The sequence below is a fragment of the Amphibalanus amphitrite genome, unplaced genomic scaffold, assembly GCF_019059575.1.
Source record: "Amphibalanus amphitrite isolate SeventyFive unplaced genomic scaffold, NRLGWU_Aamphi_draft 001637F_arrow, whole genome shotgun sequence".
NCBI lineage: Eukaryota > Metazoa > Arthropoda > Thecostraca > Balanomorpha > Balanidae > Amphibalanus > Amphibalanus amphitrite.
In genome coordinates, this window is record NW_024883130.1 from 49,432 (window position 1) to 65,080 (window position 15,649).

General features: G+C 52.6%; 2 protein-coding genes across 4 annotated transcripts; one reads left to right on the forward strand and one right to left on the reverse strand.

Moving 5' to 3' along the window:
• The first annotated feature begins 1,971 nt into the window (after positions 1-1,971).
• On the forward strand, positions 1,972-14,007 carry LOC122374314 (glutaminyl-peptide cyclotransferase-like). Of its 3 annotated transcripts, none has more exons than XM_043352982.1 (8): positions 1,972-2,380; positions 3,434-3,589; positions 3,861-4,044; positions 4,380-4,462; positions 4,769-4,936; positions 5,094-5,310; positions 5,642-5,799; positions 12,845-14,007. In XM_043352982.1, the coding sequence occupies exons 1-8, from the start codon at positions 2,294-2,296 to the stop codon at positions 12,878-12,880; spliced, it is 1,089 nt and encodes a 362-aa protein (XP_043208917.1). In that variant the 5' UTR covers positions 1,972-2,293; the 3' UTR covers positions 12,881-14,007. The 3 variants fall into 3 exon arrangements, with proteins under 3 accessions (XP_043208917.1, XP_043208918.1, XP_043208915.1); XM_043352980.1 differs by having other exon boundaries at positions 2,043-2,066; XM_043352983.1 differs by lacking the exon at positions 3,861-4,044 and having other exon boundaries at positions 2,000-2,380.
• LOC122374313 (failed axon connections homolog) lies at positions 14,006-15,600 on the reverse strand. Its single transcript, XM_043352979.1, has one exon. The coding sequence runs from the start codon at positions 15,320-15,322 to the stop codon at positions 14,321-14,323; it is 1,002 nt and encodes a 333-aa protein (XP_043208914.1). The 5' UTR covers positions 15,323-15,600; the 3' UTR covers positions 14,006-14,320.
• Positions 15,601-15,649: the final 49 nt, after the last annotated feature.

Below are 15,649 nucleotides of genomic sequence, written 5' to 3' on the forward strand. Positions count from 1 at the left end.
TAAGGCCTTCTAGGTCAGGGGTCGGCTTACGGCCCGCGGGCCGGATCCGGCCAGGAGGGTGACGGTTGGATCCGGCCCGCGACCATCTGACGTCCGGCCCGCGGCTGATATCATCGACTTACGTCGTGTTCCGGCCCGCGGTTCCTTCAGAAATCGACTCCGATATAAAAGTGACTTAAATGTGCTTTGGCACAATAGTTCTTCCTTCGCACACTTCATGAGTTTATAAACACCATTTGCGGGTGTTTTTTGTCTAATTCTACTTCTAGACAAAACTTGCGCGGGCCGGACGTCAGATGGTCGCGGGCCGGATCCAACCGTCACCCTCCTGGCCGGATCCGGCCCGCGGGTTGTAAGCCGACCCCTGACCTAGAAGGCCTTAAAATCGGGTATTAACCCCTGCGTCTCGTAACGGCGCACACGCTCGTTTTTTCCGCGACGCGCTAGCTCCACCAGTGGCAAAACGGCGATGGGGGGGGGGGTCGTACCCGCCCCCCCCCCCCCCTCGGCCGGCGTGTATGTAGAAAACAAATAGGTCCGGCGAGCAGTAGCGGCGGAACACCTTCAATTAGGGGGGGGGGCACGGCACTGCCGACTTTTAGTCCCATTCTTTCCATGCAACGCCCATAGGGCTACTGTTAAAAGGCCAAAATTAAAGAGGGGAACGGTGCCCCGGTGGCCGGTGCCCTCCCCGTTCCGCCGCCTATGCCGGCGAGGGTACAGTCTGTCTTAAAAGTACCGCGCAAAGTGACGGTGGATCCATCAAGCCTGACCGAGGAAGGGCCTGCTAAATTTGAGTCACCGAAGCAATTGACACCCTCGTCCATTCCCCAGGTCAGTTGGTTCGGTGACTTTCAAATTATAGCAGGCCCTTCCTCGGTCAGGCTTGATGGATCCACCGTCACTTTGCGCGGTACTTTTAAGACAGACTGTACAAGAGATTATATTGTCATTCATCGACCGCAAAAAAAGAATGTCCGGGACACAAATGATATGGAATGTTTCAATTCTCGGCTCCCAAATACAATAGCTTCACCTGACAGGCCTCATCTACCTGACATCAAAAGTTTCGATTATCCATTCCATGCATTAAATTCGTCAATCACTTGATGGTCTGATATTTCTTCATGGTTTTATTGAACCACATTTGTGGACGAATGTTTGCGGAGACGAAGATAGCGGAGACAAAGGTTTGCGGACGAAAATATGCGCAGACAAAGATTTGCGGACGAAGATTTGCGTGGACGAAGAAATGTGTGGACGAAAAATGCGGACGAAGATTTGTGGACGAAGATTTGCGGACGAAGATTTGCGGACGAAGTTTTGCGGACGAAGATTTGCGGACGAAGATTTGCCGGGACGAAGATTTGCGTGGACGAAGAAATGCGGACGAAGATTTGCGTAGACGAAGAAATGCGTGGACGAAAAAATGCGGACGAAGATTTGCGGACGAAGATTTGCGGAGACGAAGATTTGCGGACGAAGATATGCGCAGACGAAGATTTGCGTGGACGAAGAAATGCGGACGAAGATTTGCGTAGACGAAGAAATGCGTGGACGAAAAAATGCTTGACGAAGAAATGCGCGTACGAAGAAATGCGGATACGAAAAAATGCGCTACGAATATTTGCACTTACGAAGAAATGCGAGACGAAGTTATGCGACACGAATAAATGCGCCGACGAAGATTTGCGGACGAAGAAATGCGGACGAGGAATTGCGCGACGAAGAATTGCCATACGAAGATTTGTCCGGTTACGTGTGTCGATTCGTCACTTCATCGGCTTCTGTTCTTTAGCAGTATTCTGACATATTTCCCCTTATATGGAAGAAACTTCCTTGCGTTTCCCAGCCTCTCATTGGTGAATTAACTGCCCTGGGGGAATTCCACCAATAGGAAGGCCAGGAGACTCGAATCATGACAGCTACGTCGAACAGCATCGAGGCATGGTGGAGTCATGTTTTGAAACAAGTGCGCCATTCATGTCTAAAATCACTATCCTTTTGGACCTTGGGGCAATCGGGCAATCCTTGGGGCAGACTCGGGATAGCCCAATGCAAATTTCGTGAACTTTTTTCATCGATTGTGGCTATGCCAGTTTTCCGGATGAATCTTTGAATGGACCGAGTGGACAACATTCCTCAAAACAGAGCGATTTGAACATGCCTTGCCTCGTGATGCAATCGCAAATATCGTCCTGTTGACTCCTATTGTCAAATAGTGATAGCACCTTGCAAATTGATGTACAATTTTGTCTTTTTCACACCAAAGCCTATTTGTTAACTGGTCAAGATGAGCATATATTTATTAGCCGCCATTGCTAACTTCATCACATATGGGCCTGCAAGTGGGTCTGATATTGAGTGGCTAACTAAACAGGTAATATTGGAGCTATTATGGTCAGAAATCACCACATATTCCTTTCTGCATATGTTACTAGTAATAAATTTGTCTGCATGCTGTAATTACCAATATCGATGCCTGTATGTGCCTGTATGTAGGGGAGAGAGGTCATATTGCGCCACCTTAAGGATATCGGCGTATTGCGGCTAAAGTTGACCAGCTGTCATGCTTGATGATATCTCAAATTGTACCTCAGTTATTTTGGCATCAAATTACAACTCCTAATTTGTATCACGCCCATAAAAATTAACAAGAGAAAAGTTTTCCGACACACCTGCAAAGGGCGCATTTACGGACTACCCCATCAAAAAGCGCCCATGCCTCTCATGTAAAAGTGCCCTATTAAAAACAACGGTTTGCCACCTAACTAAGTAGCCTATTTGAACGTGTCAGCCCATTAACCATTTATGCTGTGAAGGCTAAGGTAATGGTAAGGTGAGCGCTCTAATAATCAAAGTGTTCAATGAAATGTGTCCCAACCACCAGATGCTGTTTCTCTGGGTTGAAGAATAGGGCGCAAATAGGGTGGGCGCAATTACGAATGGAACACATTTTTCATGAGCTTCAAATATGGCGAGGACAGCGAAGCCACGGTGGTGATAAACTTTCAAAACTACCATTAAACGAGCAATTAACAATGATTATTAGTTGAATCACTATCTCTAACATAAACCATGACACTAGCAAAGGTCGAAATAGACTGTTTCGCGTAAGAAAATAGAGGAAATCACAAAAAATGGTCTGCGAGAAAGCTGAGACACCTCACCTGCCCCCGTGGACCGGAATATTAGCGAGTTATTGGTGGTGAAGTAAATGCACACATTCGAGCATTCATTCGAATCGAATTTTGGACAGGAGGAAGGTGTGGCGCATTTAAGAACATGGCGCAATATGACCTCTCTCCCCTATCAATATGAATAATGTAATTATCAATACTTACCAAATACTAAATAGTATGCATACCACTGTTTGTGCTAGTCAAGGTGCTGTTTGCTACTGTAGCTCAAGCTTTTCACCTTTTTCTCACAGAGGAGTCATGTGCCTGTTTCACTGGGTGACCGCTTGGAGGAGCTGGCACTGCTGGATCATCAGATGGACCCAGATGGGGCATCATTTAACAGCCTCCTGGCACCAATGCTGAGGCCACGCTATGTGACCTCAGCAGCCCACACAGAAGTTAGACAGGTAAGAACACCTCTACTTTAAAAAGCTGGCATTAAACTAACAGGGAATTCAAACGAAATGGCTTATTAGGTACCTATCCTAAGTCAGTTAGGTGATACATATCTATAGGAGTCTAGGGTGATCTGAAAGCCTCTTTTACCTCTTACAATGCACTAATGTGATGGTCAAGCTGCAATAAATTGCATGCATTATTTAGCAAAATTATTTGTTAGTTTCCAACCACCAGGTTTCATATATTCCCAAAACTACCATCCTCCTGGTACACCCACAGCACATAGTGAGCACACTGGAGTCCCTGGGCTGGGCCGTGGACGGGAACCGCACGTTCGAGATGCGGACGCCACGCGGTCCGATGGACTTCACCAATGTAATAGCCACGCACGACCCATCGGCGCCGCGCCGGCTGGTGCTGGCCTGTCACTACGACTCCATCTACGGACGGGACACGTTCATCGGTCAGTCGGCCGGGGGGGGGGGATCGGATCCGCTGAGTCCGCTTAGGGGGGGGGGGGCGGTGTCCGTCCTCCGGCGGTGTCAAGTATCGGGCGAATGACGACCGGGCGCCGGTGCCGCGCTCTGTAATGAGTGCTACGGATAGTTATACATAGTGCGTTTGTATGCATGTGTTTATATGTAGGAGTCAGGAGAGGTGGTGTATTTTCTTCGGGCTGGCTATTTTGACGCAGATAGGTTGTATGCAAGAGGGCTAATTTTGTTGCGTACTCAAAGCTCCTTAAAACATTGTTAATCTGGCTGTGGAATGACGAGGCATTACTGTTCTGTGCCGCAGGTGCCACCGATTCGGCCGTGCCCTGTGCCATGCTGCTCCATCTGGCTACCTTGATGACCGAGCGGTATCTGGACCCAATCAAGGTCAGTATAACTACACCCGCTGGGCTTTTCGGGTTCCCACATAGTCGTTTTTTTTGTAAATGTGATGCTAGTGTGTAATGTGTACCTATTGTGCTGGAGCTGCACTGCACATTGCACATCCATGCGTCCATTCGGTTCGTTCCCGAATTCGCGTGTGTTCTTCCACGGCCATTCTGAGCTAACACTGACTGAGTGTCTACTGTCTATGCCTGTATCTCTGTCCAGGGCCGGTCGGAACTGACGCTTCAGCTGCTGTGCCGGTGCGGTAGCGGTACTGACACTATCTGTTTGCGTCTCCCCGCTCAGGGCCGGTCGGAGCTGACGCTCCAGCTGCTCTTCCTGGACGGTGAGGAGGCCATTGTCCACTGGACAGACACCGACTCGATATACGGCGCGCGTCACCTGGCCTCTGAGCTGGAGCGGACCGTCTACCAGCGGGCCGGGGACACCGTCATCACTGAACTGCAGCGCATGGTGAGAAGAACGCTTATTGCCGGCCAGGTTAGGTCGGGGGATCGTGATTCAGGGACTGGAGGTAGTTTGGTTTCCGCCACAAGTTCACTCGTTCAGCGCTAAAATCACTGCAGGTCGTATTCGCTCGCGTTTAACCAGATGCCGCTCTCCCGCCCAGGACCTGTTCGTCCTGCTCGATCTCTTGGGCACCCAGAGTCCCACCATCTACAACTACCCGTACTGTGCGGACGCCGAGTTCAGGCAGCTGGCAGCGGTCGAGCGGCGGCTGAAGAAACTGCGCCTCTTGGACGGCGCGCCGCGGATGTTCAAAGTGAGGAAGTCGTGGAGCTCACCAGTGGGTATTGAAGACGATCATCTGCCGTTTATGCATAGAGGTGAGAAGAGGAGAACTGCATTTAGTCGATAAAAATTTTTTCGCAAAAAAAAATGTGGCACTTGGTCATTCAACGACTGCGCATTTTCGACGAGTCAATGCTATTTACTGCTCAAACAATGTCGTCCTCCTTGCGAAAAGCACGAAAAGCTACAAATCTCTTTGCTTGCTATCCGTCATGGCAAGAAAGAGATAACAGCTGCCCTTGCATATGTTCCAATGTTTTTTTTTTAACGGGCTTTTGGCTGTTCGCTATCCCGCAACATACCTCGACCCTTCGTCTCCACCGTTCGCTGACCTCTCTGCACGCCCGTCCGCCCGCCGACGGTCAGGAGTGAAGATTCTGCACGTGATCCCGGTGCCGTTCCCGGCCGTGTGGCACGAGGACTCGGATGACGCGTCCGTCATCCACCGGCCGAGCGTCACCAGCCTGGGCCGCTCCCTGCGCGTCTGGGTGGCCGAGTATCTACAGCTGGCGGCGCTGCTCGACGTGAGTCGGACTTCCCACACATTCACGAATGTAATGTAGGGTGGTACGGCTCTCGCGAGATTAAGCGGTAGCTTTTGCACTTTTACATTTCCGGTTATATCTCAGAAGCCAATCGATCTACGATGAAGCCATTTTACACGATCATGGCCGGCTTGTGAACCAACAAGTCGATCGCATCTTCAACACTTAAAAGCTTAAGGCGACGAAGATATAGCCTGAAGTACACTAAATTTTCTAGGTGCAAAACCTACAGCTAAAACCCGCGAGACCTATACTGCCGGCCAAAGGAAGAAACGCGTAACTCCCAAATCCGAACTTTCCAGGAGAGCCAAAAAACATGTTCGGACCTTTCACGGCTCCTGTGGTCTGAATATTCAAAACAAATACAGCACAAATAATACCATTGGAATCTCCACTGTCCGCTCTTGTCAGTGATACCAATATTTTTATTTTAAATTATGTCGCATGCAAGAAATACGTCTATACGTTTCTTCCTTTGCAGCTGTTAATTCACATCAATCGAAATCCCAATGGAAGAAACGCGTGAATCGGTTATCTGGAGCTACGCGTTTCTTCCATTGGGATTTCGGCGCACGCGCTACATCGACGTTGTGGAAAAAAAGGGCAGACACAGTAATGAATGAACGGATGAATGAATGTCTGGCGTGTGAGATCTAAACCGCTTCGAATCTTGACTGTTTAACTGAATAATTTCGATGTTTAACTGTATAACTGTCCCTCTACGTCTTTATGTGTATATGAGTGCATTTAACTCTGGCATGTGCAGATATTTTAAATTAACTCAGCACGTCTTACCTTATAGAATATACTGGAATCATTGAGATAATATAGTCAACAAAAGGCTATCAACTCAGCAGCCTGACATTCAAAACAGAAGGGAACAATGGGGTATATTTCGGTTGCTGAAGACAACATAACACTGTATAAACACCACCCATCCAAAAGGCTGGATCAACAAAAGGCTATCAACTCAGCAGCCTGACATTCAAAACAGAAGGGAACAGTCATGGGGTATATTTCGGTTGCTGAAGACAACATAACACTATAAACACCACCCATCCAAAAGGCTGGGTCAACAAAAGGCTATCAACTCAGCAGCCTGACATTCAAAACAGAAGGGAACAATGGGGTATATTTCGGTTGCTGAAGACAACATAACACTGTATAAACACCACCCATCCAATACACACAACGCCATTATACAGACAGAAATCGCCTGGAAGCGGGAGGGCGGTATCTCCGGCGCCGGGGGTCACGGCGACCGCCCCCTGTCCCATCCAACACACACATGACACAACGGCATCTTCACCGACATATCCTAGCATCTGCGCAGCGGCTGCGCAGATGGCTGAGACAGGCTGAGACTGCTGAGGCTGAGGCTGCCAGGCTGGTGCAGCCTCAGCCTGCCAAATCGCGCACCTTCTTTCCTTGCAGAGATTCCCAGAACTCGCGCTTGTAAGGCGTCATCAACGGTGCCAGTACTTTCAGGATCCTGTCCAACTTATCTTTATTTACTCCACGAGCGACCGCTCGCCTATTGGGCTGCGTGGTTGGGTCGTACGTGGTCTTGAACAGGTCATAAGCGGCCCAGCTGGGGCTGCCATGTCGTGTTTTTAGAAATAGTCGATCGTCTCCACGTCGAGCCTGGACCACTTTAATGTCTCTCAACATAGGCCTCATGTCACCACCGGCAAGCCGCGTCAGCTTGGCGGTACTGACGCCATTCACCAGGTCTCGGAAATCGCCCGGCGACATTTCCACTACTCGTCCAGACCGTTCACAGATTTTAACAAAATCAGAAAAATCCTCCACTACAGCCTTTGAAAGAAATTTGTTCACGACCTGGTGAATGGCGTCCGCTGACATACTAGTATGTCCTTTCTCCAAATATTTTACTGTGACTGTGTTGAGTGCCACATCAGTCCTATTCACCATGTTTTGAAGGGCCGTCAGAAATGTCCAATTCTTATTCTGTGCCGAACAGTTGTCGACCCAGAAGGTGAGGCTGACCACGTGCCGATGGAGTTCCGCGAATTTCATGAATGTGGAGGCCACGTCGGGCGCGTCCCTCCCTGCCACACCCTCGTGCCACACGATGCACACGCCCTGACCCTTGCCGCCGCCAAGTGAGACGAAAGTTTCATTGTACGCTATGAGGCGGGATGTGAAAACACACGTCTTGTGGGGCAGGATTGGGAGAACGGCAATCCTCATCATGTCCGCGGACACCACCATCTCGTCTGCCGTCCGCGGCCTTGACCGGTCTCGGGCGTATTCCGCCCGCGCCCGCTCGGCCCTGTCGAGGTGGGAAGCGTGATCCTGGCACACCTGACAGGTTTCATGATCAGTGCATGAGGAGAGGTGCAAGTGAAAGGCCTTGCATATTTCACACTCTTCCCCAGCGAGTCGTGTGAAGCCAATGTTGGCCTCTCGGACGGCTTGACGAAACCGCTCCATGGAGCAGATTCTGCCCTTCTCCTCGACCAGGTGACGATACATCGTGGGCACGGACAGGTCGATGGGGAGATACCGGCGATTTGGCGCGTGCAAATACCGGTAATGTGGCGTCAGCGGATGGTAGCGCTCAATGTGCTGCTTTAGCTCTGTAGCCAGAAGTTTCACGCCAGCCGGCGAGGCGCGGCCACGCTCGTCCCTTTTGGGGGATAGCTTCCCGACAGCTGTCAAGATCACCCCATCGCTGGCCTCACTGAAACCCAGCGTTGTTAGGCAGAATTCTTTACAGACACGCTGGTTTCGGCCATTTTCCAACGGGAGTCGATAAACGATGAGCCGCCGCCTGGCAGAGGCAACATCGGTTAACGGAGGGCTGTCAGTCAGAGTCGGGGTCTCATCGGTGACGTGGGTGGCATACCACTGAAGCCTAGCTTCCCTGGGCAGTGAGTTGACAGTTGTATTTATGTTTTCCCTCTGTGCCTGGGATATGTGAGAGGTGCATTCGAACCGGCATTTGCGGTTGAGACATGCTGTAGGAATAGGTCGGACACTATGCTTTTGTTTGAAGGCCAGGATCTGTGAGTCCTGCGTTCTGGCACGTTTTTTAGACTGTCCAGGGGTAGAAGGCTCACAGCTGGTGCCTTCTTCGCGGGGTGTGCGACAGCTTGTCGTACCGCGATCATATTCGCCCCTGTCGCCGTCGGCTCCGACATCGGGGACAGGTCCAACAGCGGCGCCGAGGTCAGGACCAGCGGGGTCGAGGTAAGTACCAGCGGGGCCGGGGTCAGGACCAGCGGGGTCGAGTTCAGGACCAGCGGGGCCGGGGTCAGGACCAGCGGGGTCGAGTTCAGGACCAGCGGGGCCGGGGTCAGTGCCACCGGGGCCGGGGTCAGTGCCACCGGGGCCGGGGTCAGGACCAGCGGGGTCGAGTTCAGGACCAGCGGGGCCGAGGTCAGGACTAGCGGGACCGAGGTAAGGACCAGCGGGGCCGGGGTCAAGACCAGCGGGGCCGGGGTCAGGACCAGCGGGGTCGAGTTCAGGACCAGCGGGGCCGGGGTCAGTGCCGCCGGGGCCGAGTTCAGCCCGCACAGGTAGGCCAGCGAGGTCGAGATGATCAGTGGGACCGAGTTCGGGGACACTTTCACCGGCGGGGTCAAAGTTAGGACCTGATAGAGGAACATCGATGAGATCACAGCTGGAAAGGCTACCCAAAAGTCGAATGAAGTTATATGACCCAGTATCAAGAAAATAATCAAGATTGCACAGATCATCAAGCTGTGGCTCGTCGGTAGCTGGCGGCAGCTTGGCACCTACGGCATTGACATTGGTTAGCTGATACTCATCCGCTGAAGCACCAGCAGGTCCGGCAGCCACCGTCGAGCCGCTGTCGAGGGCCGCCTGAAGATGCTGTCCATCAACACCGTCGGCATCAGCACCAGCAGGTCCGGCGGCCACCGTCGAGCCGCTGTCGAGGGCCGCCTGAAGATGCTGTCCATCAACACCGTCGGCATCAGCACCAGCAGGTCCGGCGGCCACCGTCGAGCCGCTGTCGAGGGCCGCCTGAAGATGCTGTCCATCAACACCGTCGGCATCAGCACCAGCAGGTCCGGCGGCCACCGTCGAGCCGCTGTCGAGGGCCGCCTGAAGATGCTGTCCATCAACACCGTCGGCACCAGCACCAGCAGGTCCGGCGGCCACCGTCGAGCCGCTGTCGAGGGCCGCCTGAAGATGCTGTCCATCAACACCGTCGGCATCAGCACCAGCAGGTCCGGCGGCCACCGTCGAGCCGCTGTCGAGGGCCGCCTGAAGATGCTGTCCATCAACACCGTCGGCATCAGCACCAGCAGGTCCGGCGGCCACCGTCGAGCCGCTGTCGAGGGCCGCCTGAAGATGCTGTCCATCAACACCGTCGGCATCAGCACCAGCAGGTCCGGCGGCCACCGTCGAGCCGCTGTCGAGGGCCGCCTGAAGATGCTGTCCATCAACACTGTCGGCATCAGCACCAGCAGGTCCGGCGGCCACCGTCGAGCCGCTGTCGAGGGCCGCCTGAAGATGCTGTCCATCAACACCGTCGGCACCAGCACCAGCAGGTCCGGCGGCCACCGTCGAGCCGCTGTCGAGGGCCGCCTGAAGATGCTGTCCATCAACACCGTCGGCATCAGCACCAGCAGGTCCGGCGGCCACCGTCGAGCCGCTGTCGAGGGCCGCCTGAAGATGCTGTCCATCAACACCGTCGGCATCAGCACCAGCAGGTCCGGCGGCCACCGTCGAGCCGCTGGCCACGGGTGAATACAACTGCGCGCAAAACGAGTGGGTTATGATCAACATGCTCAGTTTATCTCCTTGAGCGAAACATTAGTTGTGACCTTCAGGAATAGTTGGTAGGGGAGGCGGACTGGAAACATCGGATCATACGATTTGATGTTCATTTTATTGTATTGAGTGTCAGGCATGCATTGAGTGTCAGCAATGATAGCTGCAATGATTGCAATGATAGCAATGATTGCTGATTTTCATGAACATCACAGACCCAGCAGGAAAGCTAGCTATTGCCGCCTCGGTGATTTTTTTTTTCGCTGAAAACATTTGCCATTCACCGGACACCGCTCATTTCGCCCAATGTGAAAGGGAAAAACAATTGTTGTTTAGGTGCGTTTTGGACGTAACACTCACCAGTTGATTTGAGTCCGCAGGTTTGTCCACTGTCGGTGTAGAGACCAGCTCAAGTGCGGGCGTTAGAACCGCACAGGACGCACTACTGGACGCATCTTCATGCCGCATCGCACTTGCACATCGCACTTTTGCCAGCGGCAACTCATCGTCTGACACATCTGCACCATGATAACAGAGTCACATCACTCAATGTTTGTGTTTCATTTTTATTAGCGCACATAATTAATCAAATTTTATTTATTTTAAATGTCATATATTTCCTCATAACCTACATTTTTCATCATGTTTACTGAAACGCCAATTATTTTGTGAAATTATTCATACGTAGGTTTTATAAAATAACAAATTCTAGAAACGAGCATGTAAGAAACCTTACATTACACATCCTTTGATATGCCCTCGGAGAGAATACACTGCCATTCGGGACTCCCGTCATTTTCCGCTGGAGGCTGAAATGTTATCCTTAACGAGACTCGCACGTTTTAACGGACTACAAGATGGCTATATTCGTTAAAATCCTATGTTGAAGGCGTGCTATTTTCTTCAAATGTAGGCATCTTACCTTGAACTAGGAGGCGTGCGGCCAAGGGGCTGACCGCTACGGTGCCCGTCCACGCTCGACCACCCGAATGTCGCATGCTGACCCGTGAGCCGGCGGCAATAGTCCCGGAACACTTCAGCGACTTCACGGGGACATAGTGATAGTCACCTCGACTTGTGTCGTCCCAGTCAACTCTTACATATACGTTGCCTCTGCGTGTCTTAAAATCTGCGTCAATCGGTACACCTGGTATCGGTCTCTTTCGCTTTCTCCCCATCCTATCATAAATCACGATCAAGAACTGTCACCTGTCACCAAAGACACTACTTAAGCCAGCGCGGAGCGAAAACGATCAGCTTAAATTGCCCGCCATGGCGCCAAAACTTGTTATTGTTTACGTTCCTTGATTTTTTTTAGTGAAGCACGTGCTTCGGTACTGATGACAGGCGGCAAGTTTTTAATGGGGTTTTAAATTAGCGTGTCCATTTTAGACAGTTCAGAAGCATGATTATCTCAGGCATTATTGAAGTTAGGCCTTCTCTGCGCGTGTATTCGTTTATTATGTTATCACGACAATAAACTTACTTAAGACATCACAATAATCAACGATGAGATTAAAAGTCTACCAAGATCACAACATGACAAAATGTCGTGCATCCTCCGCCGTGCTGGTATCAAACACGCCACTCCGGGTCCACGCGTTTCTTCCTTTGGTTTTCGAGCTGCTACGAGCGTAAACCGCAATGGAAGAAACGGGTGAAATCTCACGCGTTTTTTCCTTTGGCCCCTTGGACCAATTGCACCCACCTCGCAACTGACGCTATTTTGCCAAACTAAGATAGGTCATAACTTTTTCAAATAACATCAGATCGTTCCAAAATTGGTATAGTAGGATGCGTCTTGAGAAGGGCTATCGATTGATATAAAAAAACAAAAATGTCAAAAATCGAGTTACGCGTTTCTTCCTTTGGACGGCAGTATACTTGGTAGGATAGGATAGTTGATGGATTTACTGCGAGTTTTACGCCCACGAATCCGAAGTGATGCAGGGGCAGGATGGTTCAGGGATCCCGAATCACTAATACTGCAGGGGATGTTTCGGTTTTGGGGTACCCAGTCTGCTTTTTCTCGGTGCTCGTCCATATAGTCTAACTCTTCTTGTTCTCGTTGCACGTTGCTAGTGAAGTCTGCAAGTCTGCGAATCTCCAGTTTCCTCTCACTCACGCGCTGAAAGCGAAGTAATGGCTGATAAGGGGGGATGTTTATAGATGATTTGGAGGCCCTGTGTAATTGCCCAATGTCCAGCGGTATGCGAGGCTTGCGTAAGAGTGACTCACATCTCGGTCCTATTTACAGGACCCCGCCAAGGACGCTGTCCGCGAAGAGCTGTGATAATCGCTTTGGGCCTGTTGCTCTATGCTGAGTTACATCATGGGAGACCGTGCGTCAAATATCGCTGATAAGTCGGTACCTATGCTGTTTTGCACGGACTGGGTTGGTGGGGTGTATTTTTGTGATTTTTGTGGTAACGGGTGACCTCTTTGGGGAGCACTTTTGAAGTGTTGGTGATACAGAACTGCGTTTCCAGTATGTCGCCATTCTGTCTATTGTTGATATAGCTAGATGGTTATGGTGGAAAGAATGAAGGCAAACCGTTGATCTGTTAATCCATTGCAGTTTGTCTGTAATTTATTGTTGCCCGTTGCTGTCGTTTTTGGGGAGGGGATGGTGTTTGGTGCCGTATCCACGTCTTTTATCTTCGCACTCCTTCGAATTTGTCCATGTTTGTCAGACTCAATTGTCTAGAGTGAGATCATCGATCTTCTTTTTACGGTATGCTACTGCAGCGATACTGCACTGCCTTATGTTTGCTGGTGTCTGTGTGCTCCTTCGGGTGATATGGTATTTATTTAATGCAAGGATCTACTTAACAGATATGGCATGTGAGAAGGCATGGCTTAGGGATGGGAAGTTGTCTGTGGTCCGTAAAAGATTCCTGTCATGCCCCACCGACAGTAACCAGCGTTCAGCATGGGCATTTGTCCTACCGGCGTCATTGGTGATGCATCTCGCTAATGCTGTTTTTGAACTGGTGTGGTGCCTTTACGTCTGTGATATTCGCAGAATTATGGGATTGAAATTATTAGTGTTATTCCTGGCACATTACTTCTGACACGCAGGTATTGTTGGATTTTGTTTTGAATATATAAAGGAAGTATACCACTATTTTAGTGGATGGTAATCTTGGTTTGGGTATCACTATCAATGTTTTGCTCCAGCTATAACTGCCTCGTAACCAGTCCGGCAGCTGGGTGTGTCACTGTGCCAGTATCACCCGCCGCTGCGACACGTGAGTTAGGTCGCTGCCAGCCCGGCCCCCTGGCCGGCTGCCCAGGCACCTCCGTCCAGGGCGGCCAGTTGACGCACGCGTCACCGCGACCGACGTGACCGTGGCACCACGCTGCCAACAGCGCAATCTGGACAAGGAATCGTTACGTTTACAATAAATATTTGGCATATTGGCGTGTTTTCTGGTATATTCGCCGGAGCAGAGTAATTTTAGGGACGTAGTGCTCGCTCCTCACATACACATGTATTCACCATTGCAGTCCTTTAGCGTCGAGACGACACCGCCCGAGGGGCTATCTGTCCAGTACAGTGTCTAAGTACACCATCCTCCGAGGCAGCCGGGTGGCTGCTCGGTCACTCAGCGGCGGCCCAGCCGGCCGGCCGGGCACCGCCTCCAGTCACGCGCCGCTCCCTCCCACCATCCGCCCCGCAGCTCGCACTCACAGGCACTCAGTCAGATGCTACCGCCGGCAGCTCCTCCGTCTACTGCGCCAGCACCTGGTCCCAGTCGGACCAGAACTTGGACTTCATACGGTCAAAGTACTGGCAGAGGTTGTCGTGCTTCTGGCGCACCTGGACCTCGACCTCGGGCGCGGTGGCGCACAGCGCCTGCGCCAGCAGCGAGAACGCCGCCGCGTCGTAGGTGGTGGGCTCGTTGCCCAGCAGGTAGGGCTGCTTGCCGAGGGTGTCGGCCAGCGCCTGCAGGTCACGGTACAGGAAGAACAGCACTTCGGGCTCGGTGAACCGGCCCACGCCCTTCAGCCACATCCGCTTCTTGATGACGCCGGAGAAGAAGAGCTTGTAGATGATGACCATCTTCTTCAGCTGCGCCGGCAGGATGGTGGCCATGTACTCCATGTTGTCGATGACGTAGCGCTTCATGGCTATCAGGCCCATGGTGTGCTCGTCCAGCATCACCTGCGTGATGCGGCCGACGGCGCGCTGGGCGGGCGTCAGCTTCTCCGTCGCCGCCACGGGCTTGTTGAAGTGCTTCTCGAGGTAGTCTAGGATCAGCTCGGAGTCGTTGATCTCCTCGCCGTTGATGGTGATCCAGGGACTCATCAGCTTGCCGCCCATGGGCTCCTCCGTGTCGATGACATAAGCGATGCCGGCCATGCGGCAGTAGGTCTCGATCTTGAGGGCGAACGGCGATATGTTGGGCACGGTGGTGCCGCGCGGGTACGTGTGCAGCACCACCACGTCCTTGCCCTGCTGCGCCCATTGCGCGCGCCGCTGACGGCGCCGGTACTGGGTGTACAGCTTGACGCCGATGCCGACGGCGGCCGCTCCCAGCGCGAGCTGCAGCAGACGGCGGCACGCCGGACTGTCGGCCACCTCTCTGCAGGCGCTGCGCAGACCTCCGCTGCCGAACCGCGGCCCGCCGCCGCCGCCACCGCCACCGAACATCCCCCCGACGGTGGGCGGCGGTCCGCTGTAGCCTCCGCCTCCGCCGCCGCTGTACGCCGGGCCCGGTCCTCCGTGCATTCTGGCCGACCACGTGGACACGCGCCGAGCTTCTACACGCACTTTACGCAGACGCCGCCCGATCTGCCGTGGACCACACCCGTCACCGGTCGCCGCCGACTGGCTCCGGCCGCCTGCGCACCGCCGCCGCCGCCGCGGTCGATCGTTCCGTGACCTTGAGAGCGCCAGCTGGCTGTCAGGGGCGTATCCAGGGCATCAGTCACGGCGGCCACAGCTGACGACACCGACGGGAGACCATTCACATCGGGGCTTCCCTTGATCGAGGGAGGGGTTAGCCACTCCGGGCAGAGGGGCACTTTGTCGGCCTGAGATAGCACACCGCGCTGT